Raw genomic sequence first — 23,017 nt, forward strand, 5'->3', positions numbered from 1 at the left:
GGTCCACGGATGATGCAGTCAACACTGCCATCCACACAGCCCTTTCTCACCTACAGGGCCAGGACACATACGTCAGAATGCTATTTATAGACTATAGCTCTGCTTTTAATACAGTCAGCCCCCACAAACTCACAAATAAGCTCCTCACACTTGGCCTGTCTCCCTCCCTCTGTAACTGGGTGTTTAACTTTCTCACAGGCAGGCCCCAGTCAGTCAGAGTCCACAACCGCACATCCAGCTCAAGAATTGTGAGCACTGGGACCCCACAGGGGTGTGTGCTGAGTCCACTCCTCTACACGCTCTTCACCTACGATTGCGTGGCCTCCCAGAACAACACCAGCATCATTAAATTTGCGGATGACACTACAGTCATCGGACTGATCACTGGTGGTGTTGAAACATCATACAGAAGAGAGGTGGCGGACCTCATAGCTTGGTGTCGTGATAACAATCTCCTTCTCAATACAGATAAGACTAAAGAGATGATCATTGACCCAAGAACAAGGGAAAAGGAGCCGCATAAACCCCTGTTTATTGATGAGACTGAGGTGGAGAGGGTGAAAACCTTCAAGTTCCTTGGCACACACATCAGCGAGGACCTCACCTGGTCTCACAACACCCAACAAATTCTGAAGAAGTCCCAAAGGAGACTGTACTTCCTGAGAAGACTGAGGAAATTTGGCATGTCCACCACAATCCTGAGTTGCTTCTACAGATGCACCATCGAAAATGTCCTTACCGCCTCCATCACTGTTTGGTACGGTAACTGTACAACACGTGATAGGAAGGCACTCCAGCGGGTGATCAAGACCTCACAGAACATTGCTGGGGCAGCCCTCCCCTCACTGCAAGACATTTATACATCTAGAGTCCTACGCAGAACACACAACCTCATCAAGGACAGCACACATCCACAACACTCATTATTCACACTCCTACCATCAGGCAGACGCTACAGGAGTTTGAAGTCCAGGACCACAAGGCTGGCAAACAGCTTTTACCCACAGGCCATCAGGCTTCTCAATGAAGCACTCAGACACGCCACACGCAACACACACTCATAGCACTTTATTTATTTATTTATTTATTTGTATTATTTACTTGCATTAATGTCTCTTCTGTTGTTGTTGCTTAATTTCTTGGTATTTATGTATATGTGTTTATGTTTCTTATGTTCTTATTCTTTCTTGTGTTTTTCTTTCTTTTCCTTGGGAGAATGAACAGAATAAGATTTTCATTGCATGGTATAACTGCTGTTTTACCATGCACATGACAATAAAACTCTCTTGAATCTTGAATCTTGAATCTAAAGCGCTGTAATAGGCGCTCTAAAATGTGCGTGAAAACTCGAATGTTCTCCTTGACAGTCCCTGACAGCGTGACACTAAAGTGTCATGTTATATTGTTCTACAGTCACAGCTTACCATGCATATGCAGTTTCTTTTCGCTTTCGTCTCCTCCTACAGCAGACTAAGTGAGAGAGTGCGGCAGAGTGAGAGCGCTGCTGTCTCTGTGTGAGGGGGAGGGGCAAGGTACTCAGGCAGGGAGCGACCCTCTCCACGTAGCAAAAAAAGTTGTATATCGGTTAGATAGATAACGATTCATTTGTGAAACATCATAATCGGAACGCCGATATATCGATCGGACTCTACTACACGTTGCAGCTTAAAACATATAGTAAACGGCAAAACACACTAATATAACATTATGTAGTGAAAACATTGTACTCGCGTCGAGGGTCACCAAATATGGAGTTGTGATTCAGAACGAGACAGAAGTGGTGTAAACCGTTTGCTCTCCACTGAACAACAGGAACAACTACTTGCAACAGTGGCTAACAACAATCACATGACCCGGAAACGGAAGTAAAACTTGCTGATGCAAGCAAATTAATAAAAACTTATATCAACTCGCAATCCAACAATTCCAAAACACTCGTGGACAAGTTGTGACCTGCACATTCACCACACTATGAAAAAATAACTAACATTATTACACTGTTCAAACTCCTCCTCCCCTCAGGTAGGTCACTTGAATGTAAATCCTGTTTTTTTTTTGTTTTTTTTTTAGATATTGCCTCAGTCTATTCATCACACACCAACGTCATATTATCCCCTTACCACATCTTAATGTTACTTTTAAATTATTTATTTCTTAAGTGTTTGTGTGTATGTACAGTGAGAGATCATTTAACCAAAGTCAAATTCCTTGTTTGTGTAAGCATACCTGGCCAATAAAGCTGATTCAGATTTTTTCTGAGTTTTTTAAAATCATTATTCATGTTGCAACATTTTTGAACCACCGATTAAGCAATTGTTTTCTTAATTGCAGTTAGAGTCGACCCCGCTTTTCGCCAGTCCCTCACAAGTTTCTTGTTCACTCCAAACTTTCTTTCTGCTGCTCTATTACAGTTTTTGGCTGCATATTTCTCTACTTGTAACTTGTAATCTGCATATGATTTTCTTTTTGGGGGCATTTGTGGCTGTCATGCACATGCCGAAGTAAGGGGGGAGCTGCAGCCATAAACTGTTAAGGCAACTTTAACCAATCAGAGGTGCCGATGACGTAATTTCCGTAGACATATAACAAACATAGCAATGCACAGTTGACGCTACATGTGGACTGCAAGCGAAGTAGCGTTGCTTTTCAGCACGCTATTTCACATTTGTCAGCAAAATGCATTGAATATAAAACTGAAAATAGATGAAACATGTTAAAATGTAGCAGATGTTGATTTTCACTACAATGCTGTGAAATGTAGTTCATTTCTCTATAAAGAACTCCATCGGTTGTGATGGAGTTATTTCATTGCTGAAATAATTGTGTGTCTGGCAAATTGCCCTTGTTTAATTGCCTCCACGACAATAGATGTACAGAACAAGGCAGGCATGTGAAACAGGGATGCTTTCAATGTGCCAGCAAAGCAGCTCAGTCAAACGCAATAAAGTGTCTTCCGAAGCCCACGCTGGTGCCTTTGTTCGTCAATGTAAAGCGAAAGTAGGCGTATGTTTATTGTTATATACGCAAAAAGTCATTTCAGCAAGATTGAAAGCAGCAATGTTTTGGGTGCCTTTGCACACATTACATTATACTTATCTAATGTCATCTGTCAGCAACAAGCCAAAAGCTCCGTCTTCGCCATCCACACGAATACACTGTGAAGCCAGAATTTTTAAAAATCTTCATCCTGGCCGGAGTTTTCCAAAAGCTCTTTAAGGACAAAAACCTTCGTATGCGTGTGGATGAGAGGCCAAAATGCATAGAAAAACATGCGGTTTTAAAATATTCATAGTCGTGTGAATAGGGCCTCAGTTGTCTTTATAAGTTGATGTTTACATTGTAAATGTTCAGTGATACAGGAGTGATAGGAGTCATAGATACTGGCACACAAGCCTACAGCGGCCTCTCACGGCTGTCAGTGTGAAAAAAACACATGTAAGTCGCTCTGGAGTACAAGTCGCAGGACCAGTCAAACCATGAAAAAAAAGTGTGACTTATAGTCCAGAAAATACGGTACTACAAGACGGCCACAATCAGGGGGTTTAGCAAAAACAGGTCAGTTAATATAAAAATAGTTACAAGTCCCCACCCACCACCACGCCATCATTGGCATCATGTGTGTCACCAGCCATTTATGAAAGCCCCTTTGTTGGGGACACTAAGCAGCAGACACCTATTGTGTCCAAGCTTGCACAGAAGCAGTGACCCCAAAACAGCCTTCTTTTCTGAGCCCTAGGCTTGTACATGTATATCTAATATCAAGCATCAGTGGTTAATAGAGAAAAGCATGACCAAGACTACTCACATCTATTCAAGAAGTTGTCAATACTCTTGTTTTTCCTCAGGGCAGGAAAGTCCAGGTCGTACACGAGTGCATCCAGGCCGTCCTGCGGGGGAGAAGAGAAAGGTTTATCCCAGCCTCTCAGGCGACACAGTTCTTAATTAATCATTTATTATGCCCATGCCTGATGTAGAGTGAAATAAGCCATTTGTAACTACTGTTGTGAGCATGTCGCAAGCCCATCGCTTAACAATACATCTGAATCAACTCCTGTTTTAAAGCAGAATTCAGCAAAGGTGCCTAAAGGACAAGAAATCCAGTCTGACTACGTGGAGGAAAACCTTTAATAGATGCATGCATGCATTAAAAATCAAGTGGCTGGTAATTTAGGGACAGGACAACATGAAGGCTTGATTTCCCACTGAGTTTCTCATTAAAGCATGTGACGCAAATGAGAAGCAAGTACCTTTTAGCAGGGTGGTGCCTCTCAATAGCCAGTACAGTCAGTGTGGACTGTACAAGACAGGGCTGCGACACATACTAAAATTAGAGGAGCTGCTCGCACCTCAATACTTCCCGACCATAGTTAAGACCATAGAATCACTACAAAAGAAAGAAATCATTTTGGGCACTCTAAATTAAAAAAAAAAATAAGGCTATCCTGTCTCAGACTAGGCATGGGCATAAATGTCACAGGCAGGATTTAGCCTAATCTTCCATAATCCAGAATGACTGAATCAAGATCGGCACACAAACACTTGGAAGCGCTACATCCTGCTACTCTGACAAATGCATACACTTGACAACCTATTTTTCATCTCTGGGCTCACTATCTTGTCCTTTGGTGGCCCGCAAGTGACTTTTTAAACAAAGACAGAAGGGAACCAGCGATGCCACCATGCACCAGCGGCTCAGACAAAACAAGGAAACCATTTAAATAGTGCTGCTCCTGCTGCTAGCGCCACACAGGAGATCAGGACCATACCCCCCACACCAGGAGACAAAACAAGCATGGGGGTGGGGTGTTTAGGGGGTGTGCAGGGGCGGCACAAGGGGTTAAGTGGAAAATGCGGGGAGGACACCAAGCGACATAACATACAGTTAGGCCCACAAGTATTTGGACAATGATAGATGTTGTCTTTAAACACCACCACAATGGATTTGAAACAACCAAGATGTGATTCACGTGTACAGTCATGGAAAAAAATTATTAGACCACCCTTGTTTCTCCATTTTGTTGTTTATTTTAATACGTGATACAACTAAAGGTACCTTTGTTTGGACAAATATAACAATGAAAATAAAAATAGTAATAAGAGTTACATTTTTTGGCAGTACAATGCTATAGCTATTCATGTAAGAACTTAAGTGATTTTGGTTATTATCAAGAAAACCATGGAAGATGCTAGATATCAGCTCTTAAATGAAACTCTTATGAGCTATATTTGTTATCATCATTATATTTGTCCAAACAAATGTACCTTTAGTTGTACCAGGCATTAAAATGAATCAATAAACTGAAGACATTAGGGTTGTCGAATAATTTTTTTCATGACTGTAGATTTTCACCTTCAATTGAAAGATATGGCATTTACCATTTAGCAATAATGGCCATTTTAGTAAAGAGAGCGGGGTATTCAACTGGCAATGCGCAGATCAAATTAGGCTGGCACACAAGTTGGTTGGTAGCGACAAACATTTTGAGTCCTAAAAACAGCAGAGCATTCCTGTCATGTACGGGATCTTTGACTCCTCTTTTTAATACTTGTCTGGAGTCTATGGACATAATATGCCTTATATTTGTATCTTAGTTCATTTAGCCATTTTTATACTTGAAAATGCATTAAAAAAAAATACAAAAAAAAGTAAAATTTGTTTACAGATGCATTTTTTTTTTTTACTAATAGGCCCTTTTCAACCACAAAACAGCATGGTTTATGAATAAAGATATTTTGGAAAAACCGCGATAGACTGAAGCTGCTAGGTCTGTCACGATAACTAATTTTGCTGGACGATAATTGTACTACAAATTGTTGATAATCGATATTGCCATTTTTGAGACCTTTTTTTATTATTATATGGCATAATGCGAGTATATCGCATCAAAAGCAATAAACTTTAATTTCTCAACAGTATTTAACATTGTAATTTGGATGTCAAGAGCTTTTAAACATAATAAATTACACATAAATTAAACAAAAAGACAAAAACAACCCAATGAAAATAAATACTCTCTTATCAAAATTGCACTTAAATAAAAATCACAATCATAACCAAAAACACAAAAAATAGACCCAGTCTCTCTGTCGCTATTACGAAAAAAACACTCCAAAAAAAAAGCACACAACAATAAAAACAATAACTAAAATGGAGTATCAAGTCTCTGTAAAGAAAACTGCACTTGAATAAATACTGGACATTTAACAGGAAGGCTTAACATACAGCGAACGACACAGAGTGTAAACCATTTTGTGTTGTTTTGTTTATATTTACTTTGCCCACCAAACCACTCAGCAAGTGTTGACTATTGGGACGAAGGCTCTGCTGCACCTCCAGAGGGTTTTTTTCCCCCCCACAGTTGGGAAAACTGGACAGGATGGTTGGTTTGAGGTACGCATGCAAGTTGCTTGCGTTCTTCATCATCACTACTTTCCAACAAATGACACACATCAGTTCATTGGTGTTCATGCGCTCATCCTCTTCATTCTGTTTAAAAGGGAAATATTCCCACACTGTGGCTGTGGTATTTGGCTTAGAAACTCTCTCTTTTGTGCCTTCATTCATATTTGTGTTCGCTTGCTCATGACGCTAACTTGTGCTAACGCTAAACTGTTGGACTTGAACTCTGTATCAACTGGCTAGCAGCCCCACCTCCACCTACCGGGACAAAGAGGCTGAATGGCTGAGAGGAGGGTTCACTCTCTCCGTTCATTCCAATAGAGAACCAGAAAGATACAGAATGAACCCTCTTGTCATCCAGCCTGTGTGTTAAAGAGACGAGAGAAAGGAAAACTAACATGCATGCACATGTCAATTTATCGATGCCGTCAAAATTATCGACTTCGTTTTTATTTATCATTCAATTACACGATTTATTGATTATCCTGACAGACCTAGAAGCTGCAAAATTCAAACCACAATGTGGCGAGGTATGACAAATGAATTTGCATTATTTCTTATAGGAAAATTTGATTCAGTTAGCGTACATTTCTGACCTTCTGGAACGGATTCATGGCGCTAACCGAAGTTCCACTGTACCTCAAAATGATCTTGTTCGAATGTCCGCAGCCACATTATCAATAAGAGTCTCCTTACATGATGTGGTATGCTTTGGATCATGAGCCCTTCATTTCTTTCATATCCAGTGTGGTGGCATATAAACGCAAAACTATAAATGTCGTAAAGCCATAAAAGAGACTCTACAAGCCAAACCAAATGCTTGGCAAGAAAAAAGGGGGCCTTGTTGTAGACCATAAGGTATTCTGCCAGTCTGCAACCAAAGGTGGGGGGGAGTAGAGAACCAAGTCCTGCAGGAGCCTAATCACAAGGCTCTGTGCTCAGCAGAGTATGTTTGCATAACTTCCTGCCGCAAAGAACTCTGGAGAGCCACAGTAACATTCCATAACAGGACTGTACACGTCAGAGAGCTATTTTAGGTATGTGGCCAAACAAGTTCTCAACAAAAAAGTGAAGGAAGGGGAGAAGAAGGGGAGAGAAAAAAGTCCATCCCGAGAAGGGAGTCAGTCGCATATAGTGAGGCTTGTTTTCACTTAGCACTAGTGCTTTTAATGCTGTGAAGGAAAAGAGGAGGGCGTGGAGGGCCGTGCATGTGGGTCCAATGGGAGAACAAATGAAGGAAAAAACAAAGAAACTGACCAAAGAAGCAGGTATTTTGCGAGGAGAGTATTGGCCAACAACACAAAGACTTAAGACTTTGAGCGGTAGTGGTTCAAAGTCTGCAGGTTGGGCCTGTGTCACTACAACCATTTATCTTTTAAGAACATTCATTTCAGTTAAAGAGTCATGCCAACATACGTTTTTGTTACGTTAAATGTAAGCTGGGAAACTGTTGCTCTCAAAAAGCTTTTGCAGTGTGTATGCGTGTGTGTTTATTAGTGGGGTGTGCAGATACAACTTTTTCACTTACGATCTGATACCGATATTACAGCTTTGAATAACGGTAGATACCAATATCAATAAAATACCAGCACAAATCATTCCGTGGTTTCCACTACATGTAACTGATCGTGACGCACCGCCACTACAAAATAAAAGCTGCCACACCTTAAAAACTATTTTTTTTTTACTTAAACAATGTTAAGTAATATATTGTATGAATGGATATACTGTATATTGGGGTACGCGTACACCCAGGGGTACGCCAATTGTCATTGGGGGCACGTGAATAAAAATGAAAAACAATTAGCGCCTAACACTCATAATTACGAACTCACCTGAACACCTCATAGCACAGAGCGCACCGTCATAGCAGAAAGAAAGAAGAAGACACGGAATGACGTTTTTCATTGCTCCGTGTGAGTTATATTAATAAGTAAGTTTGATGATTATGTTGTGTATTAGAGTGTTTAATCTTGAAGGTTTCATTTATATCGGCGTTCCAATCCCCGCAGTGTGGAAACCTGTCAGTGCATGTGCGTGTCAGGATGAGAGAGTGGGAATTCCACTAAAAATTAGGTTATTGCTGTTTGTATGTATTTTTGTACTTTTTCATGTAACTTCCCCTTTCAATTTCGCATCAAACTAATATGAAGATTTTTTTTAATTACAGCGATTGCAAGGGGACAAAAGTGAAGCTCAAGTTCTACCTACTCAAAAGGGAAATACAAGATATGTAGGACGAATACTGATATACTTTATTCATCTCCAAGAGAAATTCACATCTTATCTATTTATCAGTGTACATGTAAAAATATCAAAATTTGACCATGCACAGAACACATTTTTGAACTACAATTACTTACTATAAAATTAATTAACCAATTAATCATGTTTAATATTTCTATTTAATGAAATGTGAAAATGGCTTTTGCTTTTTTAAGTGTGGAACAGTTGGGGGTATGACTTCAAGTCAAATGTCTGAATGGGTACGTGACTGTAAAAAGTTTGGGAACCACTGCTGTATTTGCTATATAAATACAGTGGTGTGAAAAAATGTTTGCACCCTTCCTGAGATTTTTTTTTTTTTTTTTGCATGTTTGTCACACTTAAATGATTCAGATCAAACAAATTTAAATATTTGTCAATGACAAAACAACTGAACACAGAATGCAGTTTTTAAAATGTAACTTTTCATCATTAAGGGAGAAACAAAATCCAAACCTGCATGGCTTGTGAGAAAAAGTGATTGCCCTAAAACACAATTTAACTGAGATTAATTGAGATCTACCAGTCTGGAAAAGGTTATAAAGCCATGTCTTTAGCTTTGGGACTCCTGCGAACCACAGTGAGAGCCACTTTCCACAAATGGCGAAAACATTAAACACCGGTGAACCTTCCCAGCAGTGGCCGGCCAATCAAAATTACCCCAAAAGTGCAGCGATGACTCATCCAAGAGGTCACAAAAGACCCCACAACAACATCCTAAGAACTGCAGGCCTTACTTGCTGAAACGAACTTGGGTTCTGCAGCAGGACAACGATCCAAAAGACACCAGCAAGTCCACCTCGGAATGGCTGAAGAAAAACAAAATGAAGACTTTGGAGTGGCCTAGTCAAAGTCCTGACCTGAATCCTACTTAGATGCTATGGCATGACCTTAAATGCGGTTCTTTCTGGAAAATCCTCAATGTGGCTGAATGACAATTCTGCAAAGATGAGTGGGCCAAAAATACTCCATGAGACTCAATGCAAGTTATCACAAACACTTGATTGCAGTTGTTGCTGCTGCAAAGGGTGGCCCAACCAGTTATTAGGTTTAGGGAGCAATCACTTTTTCCACACAGGGCCATGTAGGCTTGGATTTTTTCCCCCCATAATAATACAAAGTTTCATAAAAAAAAAAACACATTTTGTGTTCAGTTGTGCTGTCATAGTCATTTGTCACAAACTTTATCATGTCACAAAATGAAGATGTACGGACGGGCTGAAATTGACAGGTTGTGTTTTATACACAACAGGCACAAAGAATGTATTCGATCATGTAGCACATGACACATTCGCCAGTGCACTTGCTAGCACGTAGCAAAGAGGCTGGATGACTGACAGGAGGGTTCACTCACTCTGTTCATTCTGTTATATAACCAACACGCCCGGGTGTTGAGACAGATGCACCGAGTGAATCCTCTTGTCATCGAGCCTGCTTAGTAGAGAGCGAGGAGGAAAACAAACACGGGTGCACATGTCAATTTATCGAGGCCGGCAAAATTATTGAGTTAATTTTATTTATTGTGCGGTTAATTTGATTATCGAGACAAAGTGAACTCTAGAACAATTTACAGTTTGTTGTCATTGTGATATTTGTCCAAACAAAGATACCTTTAGTTGTAGCAGGCATTAAAATAAACAAGAAACTGAAGAAACAAGGGTGGTCTAATCATTTTTTCCATGACTGTACTTAAAGCCAGCGTTCTCAACAACTGAATATGGATGTAATCTCGTGGCTATAAAAACTCCAATACCATGTGTTACTGCTTTGGCCTGGTCAAAGTTGCTTGCTAGAGGCTGTTTATATGCTGAAGTTATCGGTGTTGAGCTGGTTTTCTTTCTTGTACATGTTCACTGCCGGATGATGCCGCTTTAAGTGCGCTAACATGTTAGACATGTTTCCTGCAGCATACCCGATATCCGTGGAACAATGTTGACACAACTATGGATTTATCCACTTGCCTTTGTCCATCCATAATTTTAACAGGGGAGCTAAAGTGTTCCCAAACAGGAAACCGTAGTGAGATGGGAGGGTCTTCCTGCTCAGGCTTCTCGCTTGCATTTGCCATGATGTCATTTGTCACGCCTGTGAGCTACGAGTGTTCCTCCCCCTTAGTCAGTAGTGTCCGACACTCAGAGGCATCCGTGCAGAAATTCGCCCATGACTTTAGTTCCGTGTGAAGCACTTACATCACTCTAGTAATACATTTTGAGAAAAATAGCATAAAATATAACCGAAACAATACGCAAGTGGACCGAACCAAACATGCAGAACCTAAACGGTTCAGTACATCTATGTGACCTGTTACACTCCTAGTTTTTATGATATTTGATAAATATTTAATTTAAAATTAATTGTGGTCAATATGTAAATAATAGGCTATATATGTATCAGTACAGCACAGGGGTGCTCACACTTTTTCAGCCTGTGGGCTACTTTGTCCCAAAGATCTACCTCCTACTATAAACAGAGAGAATATATATATATTTATTTTATTTATAAATATTAGTATTTATGTACATTGTACATGTACATCAGGGGTGCACACAATCAATATTATCTACCTCTTACTATAAAACATAGTATATATAAAATCTAACCAGTAAACTTTACAACTATGTACTAAATACTAATGATTAGTATTTCACATTCACAGTTTAAAAGTTTACAGGCCATCAAAATAGTTGATATCGTTCAAGAATTCACAATTCAAATCAATATGGCAATAAAGATAAATACACTAATTACACTCAGTAGTTGTGTACATAAACTGAGTAATATGTCAGTGAAAATGGCTACGTACAGTTCATCATGTAATACGTCCAGTTAGCATTTGCTATACAACATTACAGATACTGTATAGGAGAAATTAAAAGGATTATGCCAAAGACAATGCAGCCGTAGTCAAGGCAACATATTAAAAAGCTTTCAGCAATGGGCACATTTTCCAATTCATCGTGAAATAGGAAAACAAACTTGGAGAAAACACATTTCTATAGTAGAGTTCATGACACGACGCGTGGCCATGACTTTTTTTTCGACATAAGTTGCCGCTACAAGTGAACGGATAACTTTTGTTGTATATATAGGAATCTTATCGCTGAGGTAGTTCATCCATAACTGGAATAATAAAGGTGAAAGTTGCATTATCTGTGTGTGGCTGCCGACATCTGCTCTCCACTTTTTTATGCTGCTGCGGCACAAGAGCAAATTAGGTGGGGGCGTAATGTCAGCTGACTGATGTCATATGATATCTACGAAATAATGGTTATGATGCAGGTAACACGACCAACACTAACTTCACGATTGCTGTAATGGGCTATACTGTATATGATATTGCATACAGTGTAGGTCCATTCATACACTGTATTACTTACATTGTTTTCACGTACACCCCACAAAAAAAAATCATTTCCAAGGTGAGGTGGCTTTTATTGAGCCATGACGCACCGCCACGATCCATTACATACAGCGGACTCTATAAAAAGATCGGCTTTTAACAAAAAACCCAAATCGGGCATTATACTCTGCCGTGTGAAGAGACTTGCTGAATGAATTCAAGAGAAATGATATTAGACACCATGGTTGTCAGCATTGTACTTCCTCAATGTACCTTAAACATTCTTGTACTGTTTCTTAAACTGACTCGTTTTGGTACATTGCTGGACTTCCTTGCTCAATCTGCTCCATAATTTTACTCCACATATTGATATGCTAAAGAAAGCGGCACAAGCTTTATTTTGGCACTACCAGCATTGAGCAGTAGGCCACAGATATCTCTGGGAAAACATACCAAGAGCTTTCAGCACACCCGTGTTCCATCCTCCACATCTTGAAGCGACATCTTTTCGGGAGATTAAATGTTTGATGGTTTCAAAAGAAACACCATTTTGCCATAAATGCAATGTGGTACTAAAGTAAGTAAGCGAGATGTAAAAAAATGTGAATATCAGTGCAGAACGCACTATTAAGCGGTTGACATTACATATGGTAATTATTTCTTCTAAGCTTCAGGAGGGAAGAATCCACACGCGACGCAAGCTCTTTTCCAGACATTTAAAAGTCTGAGTGCAAGTTTCCATGAGAGATTCAGCCACATCATCCCATTCTGCATCCAGCCCAACTTGTCACTTCCTTTTCTGCCACCTCTTCAAGACAATATGCTTTCCACATGTGAGCCATTGCACAGACTTCTCTGTCTGTCTCGGGTAAAGCCAGATCCCACAAACAAGCCACCCAAATCAAAAGGCAAAGGTACGTTGTGAGAAAACAGGGGCATTCCATTTCCTAACAAGTTCCCGGCCAGACAGAATCACTATCACAGACGCTTTCACGTCAAAATATAATTCTGCTACTCCCAACAGTGAAGAGCACTGACTGAACTTGCCATTCTCAAGTGAAAGTGTTTCTACACAGATAGTCATCTTATCACGCTGCTAACTCTATCTTCACCACACCGAGGTCAGGGGGTCTGCGCAGTGTGAGTATTTCTGACTGACATCTATCCCATACAAAGTTCAGTGGTTAAATCCAAGCAAAGAATTGCTCCATTGTTAGGAGCCTCTATCATGTCAGTATGCATTCCTGCACATCATCAGTCAGTTGAGGGAATGCAAAACTACAAATTGCTCCGGCAATTGTTTTTTTGCCCGGGCATGAATAGCTGAGGGGAGCAGTTTGCAACGGACAGCACTGAATCTGAACCGAAAAATGGGGCAAGGTCTCTAATTGGGACTACAAGTACGTGGTTTTCTATACTTGGAGAGACTTATTGAAAGTCACACAGAGTGGATGAATCCCCCCCCCAACAAATGCTATACAAGCTAAACTTAGATGCGCATATAGGTCACACTGCCGTGTTTGCTCCAACACAAATAGGGATGCAACTAACCCAGGGTTTCCCCTAGGATTTTCTGAAGCTGTGGTGGCGGGCTGCATGGGACTGCCGCCGCTGTTTTGTGCCGCTGCTGTGTCTGCATTCTGTCTAATATTATGACAATTTTTTATGACTTATTTATTAACTTATTCATTTAACATTTTTCAACAACCAGCAGAACATGAACCGAGAACATTGCAAATAATTAATTTAATGGCAAAGTTGCTGAGAGCACTTAAAGTCAGAGTGTTGAGCCTCTTTTTGTTACCTGACCTATTTAGTCCAATAGTACCATACCATGGGACTAGTACAAAAGTACAATTGTACTATTTGACACAAAACTAAATTTTATTTGATGCCCGTTTGAGTAAAATTAATACATGGGAAATTGGTTGTTCAATAATACATTTTTGTCCAAATAACAATGAATAAATTTAATAATTTAAATATTTTTGTGATAGAAATCTGTCCTGTATAAAGAGTAAATTATGTATATTATAATTATTTTATGAGGAACTAATGTGTGTTCAAAGCACAACAAAAGAAACCCCGATCATTTGTGGAAAAGGAAAGTAAGTTTACGCACACGGCCCTGACACTATCCACACAAATAAAGGCCGTGGTAAATAAATTGATGACATACGCTACGAAAAACTGTCTTTGATAAATTGTCCAGAGAAAAGCGAGAAGTGGAGCACTGGGGACATATTAGCTCTGTGTCTTATAAACTTAAACCCTATATAATTACTTAATTGACATTTAATTGATGTTTGTTATTAATCAAACATATTATCATCATGACAAAATAAAATGATGAAATAGTCGAGCTCTGCGTTGTGTTTTTCATGTATCTTTTAGTCCGGGTACTATACACTCATGCCTAATGGTGTTTAGATAGATAGATATTTTATTGATCGTCAAGAGAAATTCACAACATTTATGATAAATGACAAATGGTATCCATCAGTGTCAAAAAGCGTAAAATAACACTTACCACAAATGTTTTTAAGTCAATAAGGGCATGATGTTTTCATACAATGATGGATAAACCGTTATTGGCTTCCATTGCATGTTTATTTGTAAAATATGATTTCACTTCACCACTTAAATCACCTTTTTGCCATGTCTCCAAAAAGTGTGTACACCGACTACAAAAGGTGCCGTAACGGTGCGCAGTCTCACGTCAGGTTGTGTTTTTATAGATCACATAAATATGTATCACATACTTTGCGGCATACGCAAGCGTTATAACTGAGGCCCCAGGAAAGAGGAATAGATTTTTTTTAGATGCCGCCTATTCCCGCCTTGTTTAGAAGCAACGGTATTACATTACATTCACCACCATTTGTCGGTCTCACAGCTACAGCTGGGGGTCCAGCTTCTACTTGGACCGCTTCCCTGTCCCTCCTCTCTCTCTCTCTCTCTCTCTCTCTGCCTGTTTTAACTTCATCTGACAACTTAATCTGAAGTTGGGCATCAGTGTATTCAGGTTCATAGAAGGGATGTCTTTGGCTTTGTGCTCATAGGAATGTCATCATCACTTGTTTCATAGTCAGACATCCATCTATCGATCCATCCATCCATCCATCTTCTACCGCTTATCCGAGGTCGGATCGCGGGGGCAGAAGCCAAAGCAGGAAAGCCCAGACTTCCCTCTCCCCGGCCACTTCATCCAGCTCCTCCCGGCAGATCCGGAGGCGTTCCCAGGCCAACTGAGAGACGGGCCCTGTCCACACGGGAAAGTTCTTGGGATTTTTTTGGTGGCGGGTTGAAATAAAGTTGCATCCACACTGTGTCGGATTAGTAAATAGTTGCATCCAGACGGGAACTGAGTAAAAACAATGCAACAACACAAGACACACCGATGTGTGGTGCTGTGAACAGGCACGCGGACGGAAATGCGTGACAGACCAAACCATAAAAGAAAAAAAGAACAGATGCGCACAAGTCCGTCAATGCAAAGTACTGCCAGTGACAGCTAGGCAAAGCGTATAAACAACGATGCAAGAATAGTCTAAAGGAGATAGGGAGTGATCAAACACGCTGGCATCGATTGGCATAGCCTGTGGCAGATCAATATGAGACTCGTCATTTTGTTGACAACCCTAGGTCAGCGGTCCCCAACCTCTTTTGACCCACGGACCGGCTTGTGTTCCCACAAATCTCCCGCGGACCTGGGGGGGTTTCGTACATTATAGCGATCTAATTTATCTTATTATGTATTGTGTAAAACTAAGACATGAATAACATCAAATTAAAAGTACAAAAAGAATGCCAACTCACCATCCACCAGTTCAAGTTCCAGCCAAGTTTTTCCAGAGAGATTATTACATCGCTGTTTGACGTGTGTGGTAAAAGGCAGTGTGCTAGCATGAATTAACTTGAGACAAACGCGCACATTATCACTCAATAAATCATCAAAACTTACCTTTATGCATTCCCACATAGTATCAGCATTTGAGACCAAATATGGGGTGAAAGAAAAATGGTTAAAATACAGTAGTAGTCTATCTGTGCGGCATGAGACAAAGTTAGCACACACACAATGGACATGCGTCAAGTGAGTCACTTTTCAAAATAAAACATTAAAAAAAATGAAGTAACGGAAATAATTTTTTCTTTCTGTGTGGCCCGTTACCAAATGACTCACGGCCCGGTACTGGGCCGCACAGCCCGGGGGTTGGGGACCACTGCCCTAGGTGACACAGCAGACATGTAGGATTTGACAACATCAATATTGATCGGTGGCCAATCGAGTGGAGCATCCCTACATACAACTTCCATCCATCCATTTTCTATACCGCTTCATCCTCATTAGGGTCGCGGGGGCATGCTGGAGCCTATCCCAGCTGACTTCGGGCGACAGGCGGGGTACACCACCGGGGTACGCCAGCCAATCGCAGGGCACATATAGACAAACAACCATTCACACTCACATTCATACCTATGGACAATTTAGAGTCGCCAATTAACCTAACATGCATGTTTTTGGGAATGTGGGAGGAAGCCGGAGTACCCGGAGAAAACCCACGCGCACACGGGAAGAACATGCAAACTCCACACAGAAGTGCCCAGGGGAGAATCGAACCCAGGTCTTCCCGATCTCCAGGCTGTTCCTGTATTGGCCAACGTGCTAACCACTAGACCACCGTGCGGCCCTACATAGAACTTCATGTCCAAAAATCCAAACTATCCCTTTAACACCTCACTGTGAATTAGGGATGGTTTAAAATGTGCGTAAAAAAAATGCTGCAGCTGTTTGTTCACATGGCAAAATAGTTGTGGAGCCTAACATTTTAACACTGGAAAATCCAAGCGTTGTCATACAGTCATGTTAATTAGGAACGCATGCACACGTAATAAAGCATCCACTACATGAGGTAAACATTTCTGTGAAAGGTATCAACCTGGAGGTAATATATACACTAGCTATGCCAGTCATACAAAAAGGGCTGTGGAAATTAATTTGCAGAGTCGCTCACAATACTTCGCCACATTCCAAAGCATACTATAATAAGATGTGTACTCAGTGACCTAAATGAATGTAAAAATGTCTCACATTAAATAAGTCTCACCCCATGTTTTTTTTTAGATTATGTTATACTCTTCTTTAAAAGCCAGAATCAGGCAGTTTGAAGTTATTTTCATAATGCTGCAAAGGATGTGGTGGAGGTTTTAAGCGGGCGCTTTCTACAGCAGTGACACACCTTTTAAAATGCATTCCTCAATACAGAGCCTGAGTTATAACTAATATGACTCAGTTTAAAATAAATGTGCTCTTTAAAGTCTAAACAACATTGAGACAGGATCAAAAGATAAGCAAATGCAACACAAGTGTGAATGCAAGACCACAGACCTGTCATGAAGCCAATGTAAATCATTCAAATGAAGTACACGCAGGTCCAGTTCCAAAGCAAGAGCGGCTGCACTCAAAGCAGAAAAACAATCCTTATTTGGGTCAACACCAAAAAAGAAACCCAATCTCCTGCATGTGCTTGAATTTGACGATCAAGATTCAAGTGTTAGCCATTAAAAACTGAAGGGTAATTTCCCATCATTAAAACTGTTATGGTGGCCCACACAAGGGAGGCGACAAACAACTGCTATTGGCGGAAATCATCGCCAACGCGTAGCAAATCCTGCACACGGGAGGCGACGAGCAGCTGTGACCAGCTACGCTGGAGCGAATTGTACGAGTTCCGATGCCGCTGCTTTTTTCTTTATATCCCTATATTGTTTTTTTTAGAAAAGTGAAATAACTCTGGGAATGGCAAGTATTACTTTTCCGTCCATGTTTACCTTTACCGAAAGCGTACCAATTAGCATACTGTCCACTCATTGGTCGATGAATGAAACTCCAGTTGACTGGTGCTCGTTTGGGCGACAGAAATGATCTGGGATCGCGTCGCAAGCCAGTGTGTGCCCGATGACATTTCACACACATGAATTACGCGTGTTGCTTGGCTGGACAATGATGGTGACTCACGCAGGTTTCACTGAAAATGAATGCAGTAGAGGCAATGTCCCCTCCTGTGTCTGCCGCCCATGGGGTTTTCCTTTTTTTTTTTGGTGAAAAAAATCTCGTCCACACAGTGACGCATTAGTAAATTTTCACATCCACATGGGAACAGATCACTTGGTGAAAACAATTTAATAATAAGGCACAGGTCTGTAAACAGACCTGCAGAGAGAATCATGACACATCAAAACTATAAAAAAAGAAAAAGAAAAAAACGCATGCACATAAGGTCGGCCGTCTTCTGCATGTCGCCTTGTACTTTGTCGTCAGTCTAGACAAGTCAAGTGTGTAAGACGAAAAAATATCAGGAGAATGTCAACTGGGTGTCACGCCAGTCGAAATATTCAGATATGTTGGCTTTTCGGAAGCAGTGCACAACCACTAGCTTCTGGTCACGTGACAGTCAAGTCATTGATTTCAGAAAGGAGTTGTTTGCTTGTCCACAAGGCAACATTATCAAAATTTTCCCACTCTGGAATCGGTTTAAAAATAAATAAATTTAAAATAAATCTTTGGGAACTCAGAACGCCGATGCCGTGAGGATGAAAGGCTGAATCGATAAAATATTTGGCTCTTTCAACCTGAACCGTTCCCGCGTGGATAGGGGTGACGCAAAGCTTATTTAACCCTACCCTCATCCGTTTCACATCAATTGCTATACATTTATTCATTTCCTGTATTCCAAATGTGGTCTTTGCCAGTTAATACATAGGAAAATGATAAGGTAATGGAACAATAATATACATAAAAACAATAATATAATTGTCAAGGTTTTTCCACAATCATAACAAATAATCATATATTTTAATCAGTATAATAAATATATAATAACGAGTATAAATATACATAACAGAACATAATTGGAATAATGGGGGAGTACTGACAATGAACTCACAAAAATGAAGAGTAATGGGTGTTGTAGTGGTTAGACAGCATTTTGTACACAGTGGTTCAAGACTCTTCTTCCTTGTATTTTGCTAACATCAACTGCTGGTATTGTTTCTTGAAATCACTCATCTTGCCAGTTTAATTTTATAGTTGTTACCCCATATCTCCACATAATAAGTTAGATATGGTAATACCAGCGAGCAGTAAAGAGGATGGAGTGATTTTTGGTTAAGGACAAATTTTCTTTATTCAGTATTGAGGTACTTTCTCACGACCTTATGTTGTATATTTTATGATATTTCCAATTCATGTTTTCATCTATTATTGCACCCAAAAAAAATTTTTCGTTCATCCTTTCAATGTCCACACAGTCAATTTGTACTTGCACATGCGTATCCTTTCTGCTATTACCAAATAGCATTATTTTAGTTTTGCTTAGGTTCAAGGATAATCTATTTTTAATCCAACTTTTTAGGGTAGTCATTTCCTCTGTGACTTTTATAATTAGCTCTTGCAGTAGTATCGTCTGCAAATAATACAAGCTTTAGCCCTTTAAATCTTGCTCCCTTGTTGTCATTATAATACTTGTGGCTTGTCCTCCAAACAGTCGTGTGTCTAAGTTTTGCAACAAATACGTGGGGGGTATACGTCAAAAGGGGCTCCACAAACCCAGGCTTTGTGCTCAAGATGCAACTCAACTAAACCTAAAGCCCTGGTCACACCGCCCTAACTTTGCTGTAGCGTCCCTGGAACTGTGAAAAAAATTAATCACCGCTCGTAACCGCGCACCACCGTTTAACAGAAGTTGGCCCCCGTTAAGGCAACACAGTATACGCTCGGCCACCGCTGATGGTCCCTTCTACCGCTCCGAAAGTTTTGAGCTTCACAAAATATTGCCAGCGGTGAGGAGCGGGCAATTTTCTGCTACGGCTAAGTTCATCACCGCTCCAACAACGCCCAGTCAAAGTTTGGCGCCGCTAGACGGAAGTTCGTGGACGCTTGGGTCCGCTATGCCAACGCGGAAATCTTGAACGCTGGACCACTGCTGCTTCGCCAGCTTTGCCCAGGTGGTGATTAAACGTTGCAAAAACTTAGATGGAGCGGCGGCAAGCGCTTTAGTAGTAGTAGTAGTAGTACTTTATTAATCCCACAGCAGGGAAATTCATCTGTTACAGCAGCAAGCAAGATACACAAGTATGTACACAAGTAAAGAATGCATAGTCATAGACAATGCATGCAATGCATAGACATAGTGAATAAAAAATGGTTCAGGTGTTGTTGTAGAGCCTGATAGCGGTCGGTTTACGAGCAGACACGGGATTGCTGGAACAGTGTCAGGCGTTGAAGCAGCGATGAAGCAGCAATCCACTGCGGTGATGAACTTTGGTTTGCCGTTGGTATGGAGGTGTTGGAGGCGGAGCATAATTTCGCTATTAATACGAGGAGAAATGGGCCAGGAGCCTATTTGGAATAGACGTTGAGTGCAGACCTCAGTTATATCGAATTTGCTCAAAGTTACAGTAAAACTGTACTACCATGGCATGACAAGCTGATGGTGGAGCTGTGGAATGAGCCTTCCAGCACTTCTTGAGTGTAGTGTTTGCAGACACATTATATTTATACTGCTACATGTTGACCAGTAGAGGGCACTGTGGGACTGCGAATGGGACCAACAGTTGCGCGAGTGTGGAGCTGTATGATGCATGCGAGCAGACCTGGCGATTAAAGTCATAAATAACTAGTAGGCTTGTTTATTCGACACCACCCACAGAACAATGAGGATGCCACCAGCCCACATGCGCAGGACGCCGCTCTATCAACCGTCGCGTCACCGCTAAACCAATGTTCGCTACTGTTAAACCAACACTAAACCAACGGCGGCTTCAGCGGTGCACCGCTAGGACAACGCCCGTGTTTTCTATTTTTTTTTCCCATTTTGTGCGCGGTTACAAGCGGTGATGATTTTTTTCACCGCTCCAGGGAAGCTACAGCAAAGTTCGGGCGGTGTGACCGGGGCTTAACATCTACAATCAGACTTAATTAGTCCTGCGACAGTGGTTATCAACTTACTTTGTCAAGTCCGGTTTTCGGCTTTGTGCTAAGTGCACGTTCTCATGAAAGGGGGCATTTGACATACTATTCTACTTCCGCTGAAAAGTGAAGCAATCCCAGCAAGTCTATTTTACAATAAATTAGCACCTAATCATTGTGGAGCGTTATGCGGAGTTCCCAAAAGATTATGACTGCTAAAAGTAACACTGTCCCTGCCAATACAGCGACGGAGGACTGCTGGCATGCCAGCTTGCAGCGTGTGAATGCACAAGTTAACACTGATTATTATAAAAACTATACCCTACTAGTCTTTTCATTTATCAACGCTCAACATTAACACTTACCCATTTAAAAAAATAAATATGTTGGAGCAACCACTTTTCTTTTTTGATGTTATAAGTTCATGATATATTTTAATCTGCTGTATCTTGTTGTGACCACTACTGTTTTGCGTGTGACGTGTTTTGTGAAGACGTTTTACCTTTTTATAATAAGCCAAGTGTTTTAATGCAGTTGATTGATGCCTCTGTGTTTATCCCTCCAGCAAATATTGTAATATAAGAAGACTAATAAGCTCAGTACTCACGCAAGGACTCCTGTGACATTTACATCTGCTAACACTAATTATCAGTATTTCATATTGCATTTTATTTCTGGTGCTCGCGTGAGCATATATCTACCGTATTCCCTTGGCTGAAAATGTATCTCACTTATAGATGGATAATATCAGGGAACGTTTTTTGTTGGTTTGTTTATTTATTTCCATGGCCCCTCGGGAAACGTAGGTTCTAAATAAATGGTGACGCGATCTCCGAATTAGTTACACAATGAAACTGTGGCACTTTCATAGCTGATTTTAAGCTGAAAGCCTGGACATAACCTGGTCCCAGCAAGGCTAAGAGCTTAGTCTAAGTTGCCATTGCGATACAGCTGCTTTAAAAGAGAGCTACCTTCGCTGAACACGCAAGTCCAGCTTTCCACTCAACACAGGTCGCTAACCCACTAAACTCGCTTCACAGAATACCCCCATGGTGTGTCCAGGTTTAAGACAGTGACACTACCTATGATGTTGAGTAGGTCACCAATTTTCTCCTTTCTTTTTGTCAAAGTAGCTGTAATACCACATGCGAAGCCTATCTACCTCTCAAGCGTGTGTGTGATCGCTCACGTTTCAAGATCATTCAACTTTCTGATTGGCGGCAGCTAGCTAGCTCGTTATTGTCCCAAGGGCGAGCTACAAGTGGCTATCACGTTCATGGAATACATCAATCTTCGATCGTTATCCCAACTTTTTTATGAAGTGTCACTTAATCTTGCTAGCTTGTTATTATAATACTTATGGCTTGTCTTCAAAACGCTAGTTGTGTGTCTAAGTTGTTGAACATAAACACGTAGTGTGTTCTGCTTTACGATAGTGACGCTATCTCAGGGGTCTCCAGCATGTAGCTCGTAAGCTACTAGTAGCTCGCCAGGTGATGTTGAGTCGGTCACCAAAGAATATCTGCGTCACCTCTTAGTATTTTTTATAAGTGTTCTATTCACACTTGTGTTTAATGACAAACGAGCACAGAGTGGAGATGTGCTTTGTAAATCAAGTACAATTTAAATGTTGGCAGTCACATAAAACACAAATAGCTCACCTCTCCTTTCTTTTTGTCAAAGTATCTTTAATAGTGCTGCAAGTTGGATTCACCTGTATTATCATAACGTAACAAAAGGAGACTTACTTTTTAGACTCTCACCTTGAGTGCTCTTAGCAACTTTGCCATAAAATTAACAGTTTTACAAAGTTCTCTGTTCATGTTCTGCTGGTTGTTGAAAAAAATGTAAATAAATAAGTCACAAAAAATTGTTATTCGTCATAATAAAAAAAAAAACAGACAGCGGCAGCAGTCCGCCCTCCCATGCAGCCCACCACCACAGCTTCAGAAAATACAGCGATAGTGTAACTGTATCCCCACTGTTTTTTTTTTCCCTGATCCAATTTCAAACAGAGGTAAATTATTTTTAAATTTAT

The 23,017-nt window shown here is 40.6% G+C and overlaps 1 protein-coding gene across 2 annotated transcripts in view; it reads right to left on the bottom strand.

Annotated features, from left to right (window-relative positions):
• The window catches only part of rock1 (Rho-associated, coiled-coil containing protein kinase 1), a 48,065-nt gene that overhangs the window by 19,762 nt on the left and 5,286 nt on the right, over positions 1 to 23,017 (bottom strand). For both annotated transcript variants that reach the window (XM_054759848.1, XM_054759837.1), the window contains exon 2: positions 3,806 to 3,887. In XM_054759848.1, the coding sequence (XP_054615823.1) occupies positions 3,806 to 3,887 (82 nt within the window). The remainder of the gene's footprint in view (positions 1 to 3,805; positions 3,888 to 23,017) is intronic.

This window comes from Dunckerocampus dactyliophorus, chromosome 2 (genome assembly GCF_027744805.1).
Source record: "Dunckerocampus dactyliophorus isolate RoL2022-P2 chromosome 2, RoL_Ddac_1.1, whole genome shotgun sequence".
In the NCBI taxonomy this organism is placed as follows: domain Eukaryota; kingdom Metazoa; phylum Chordata; class Actinopteri; order Syngnathiformes; family Syngnathidae; genus Dunckerocampus; species Dunckerocampus dactyliophorus.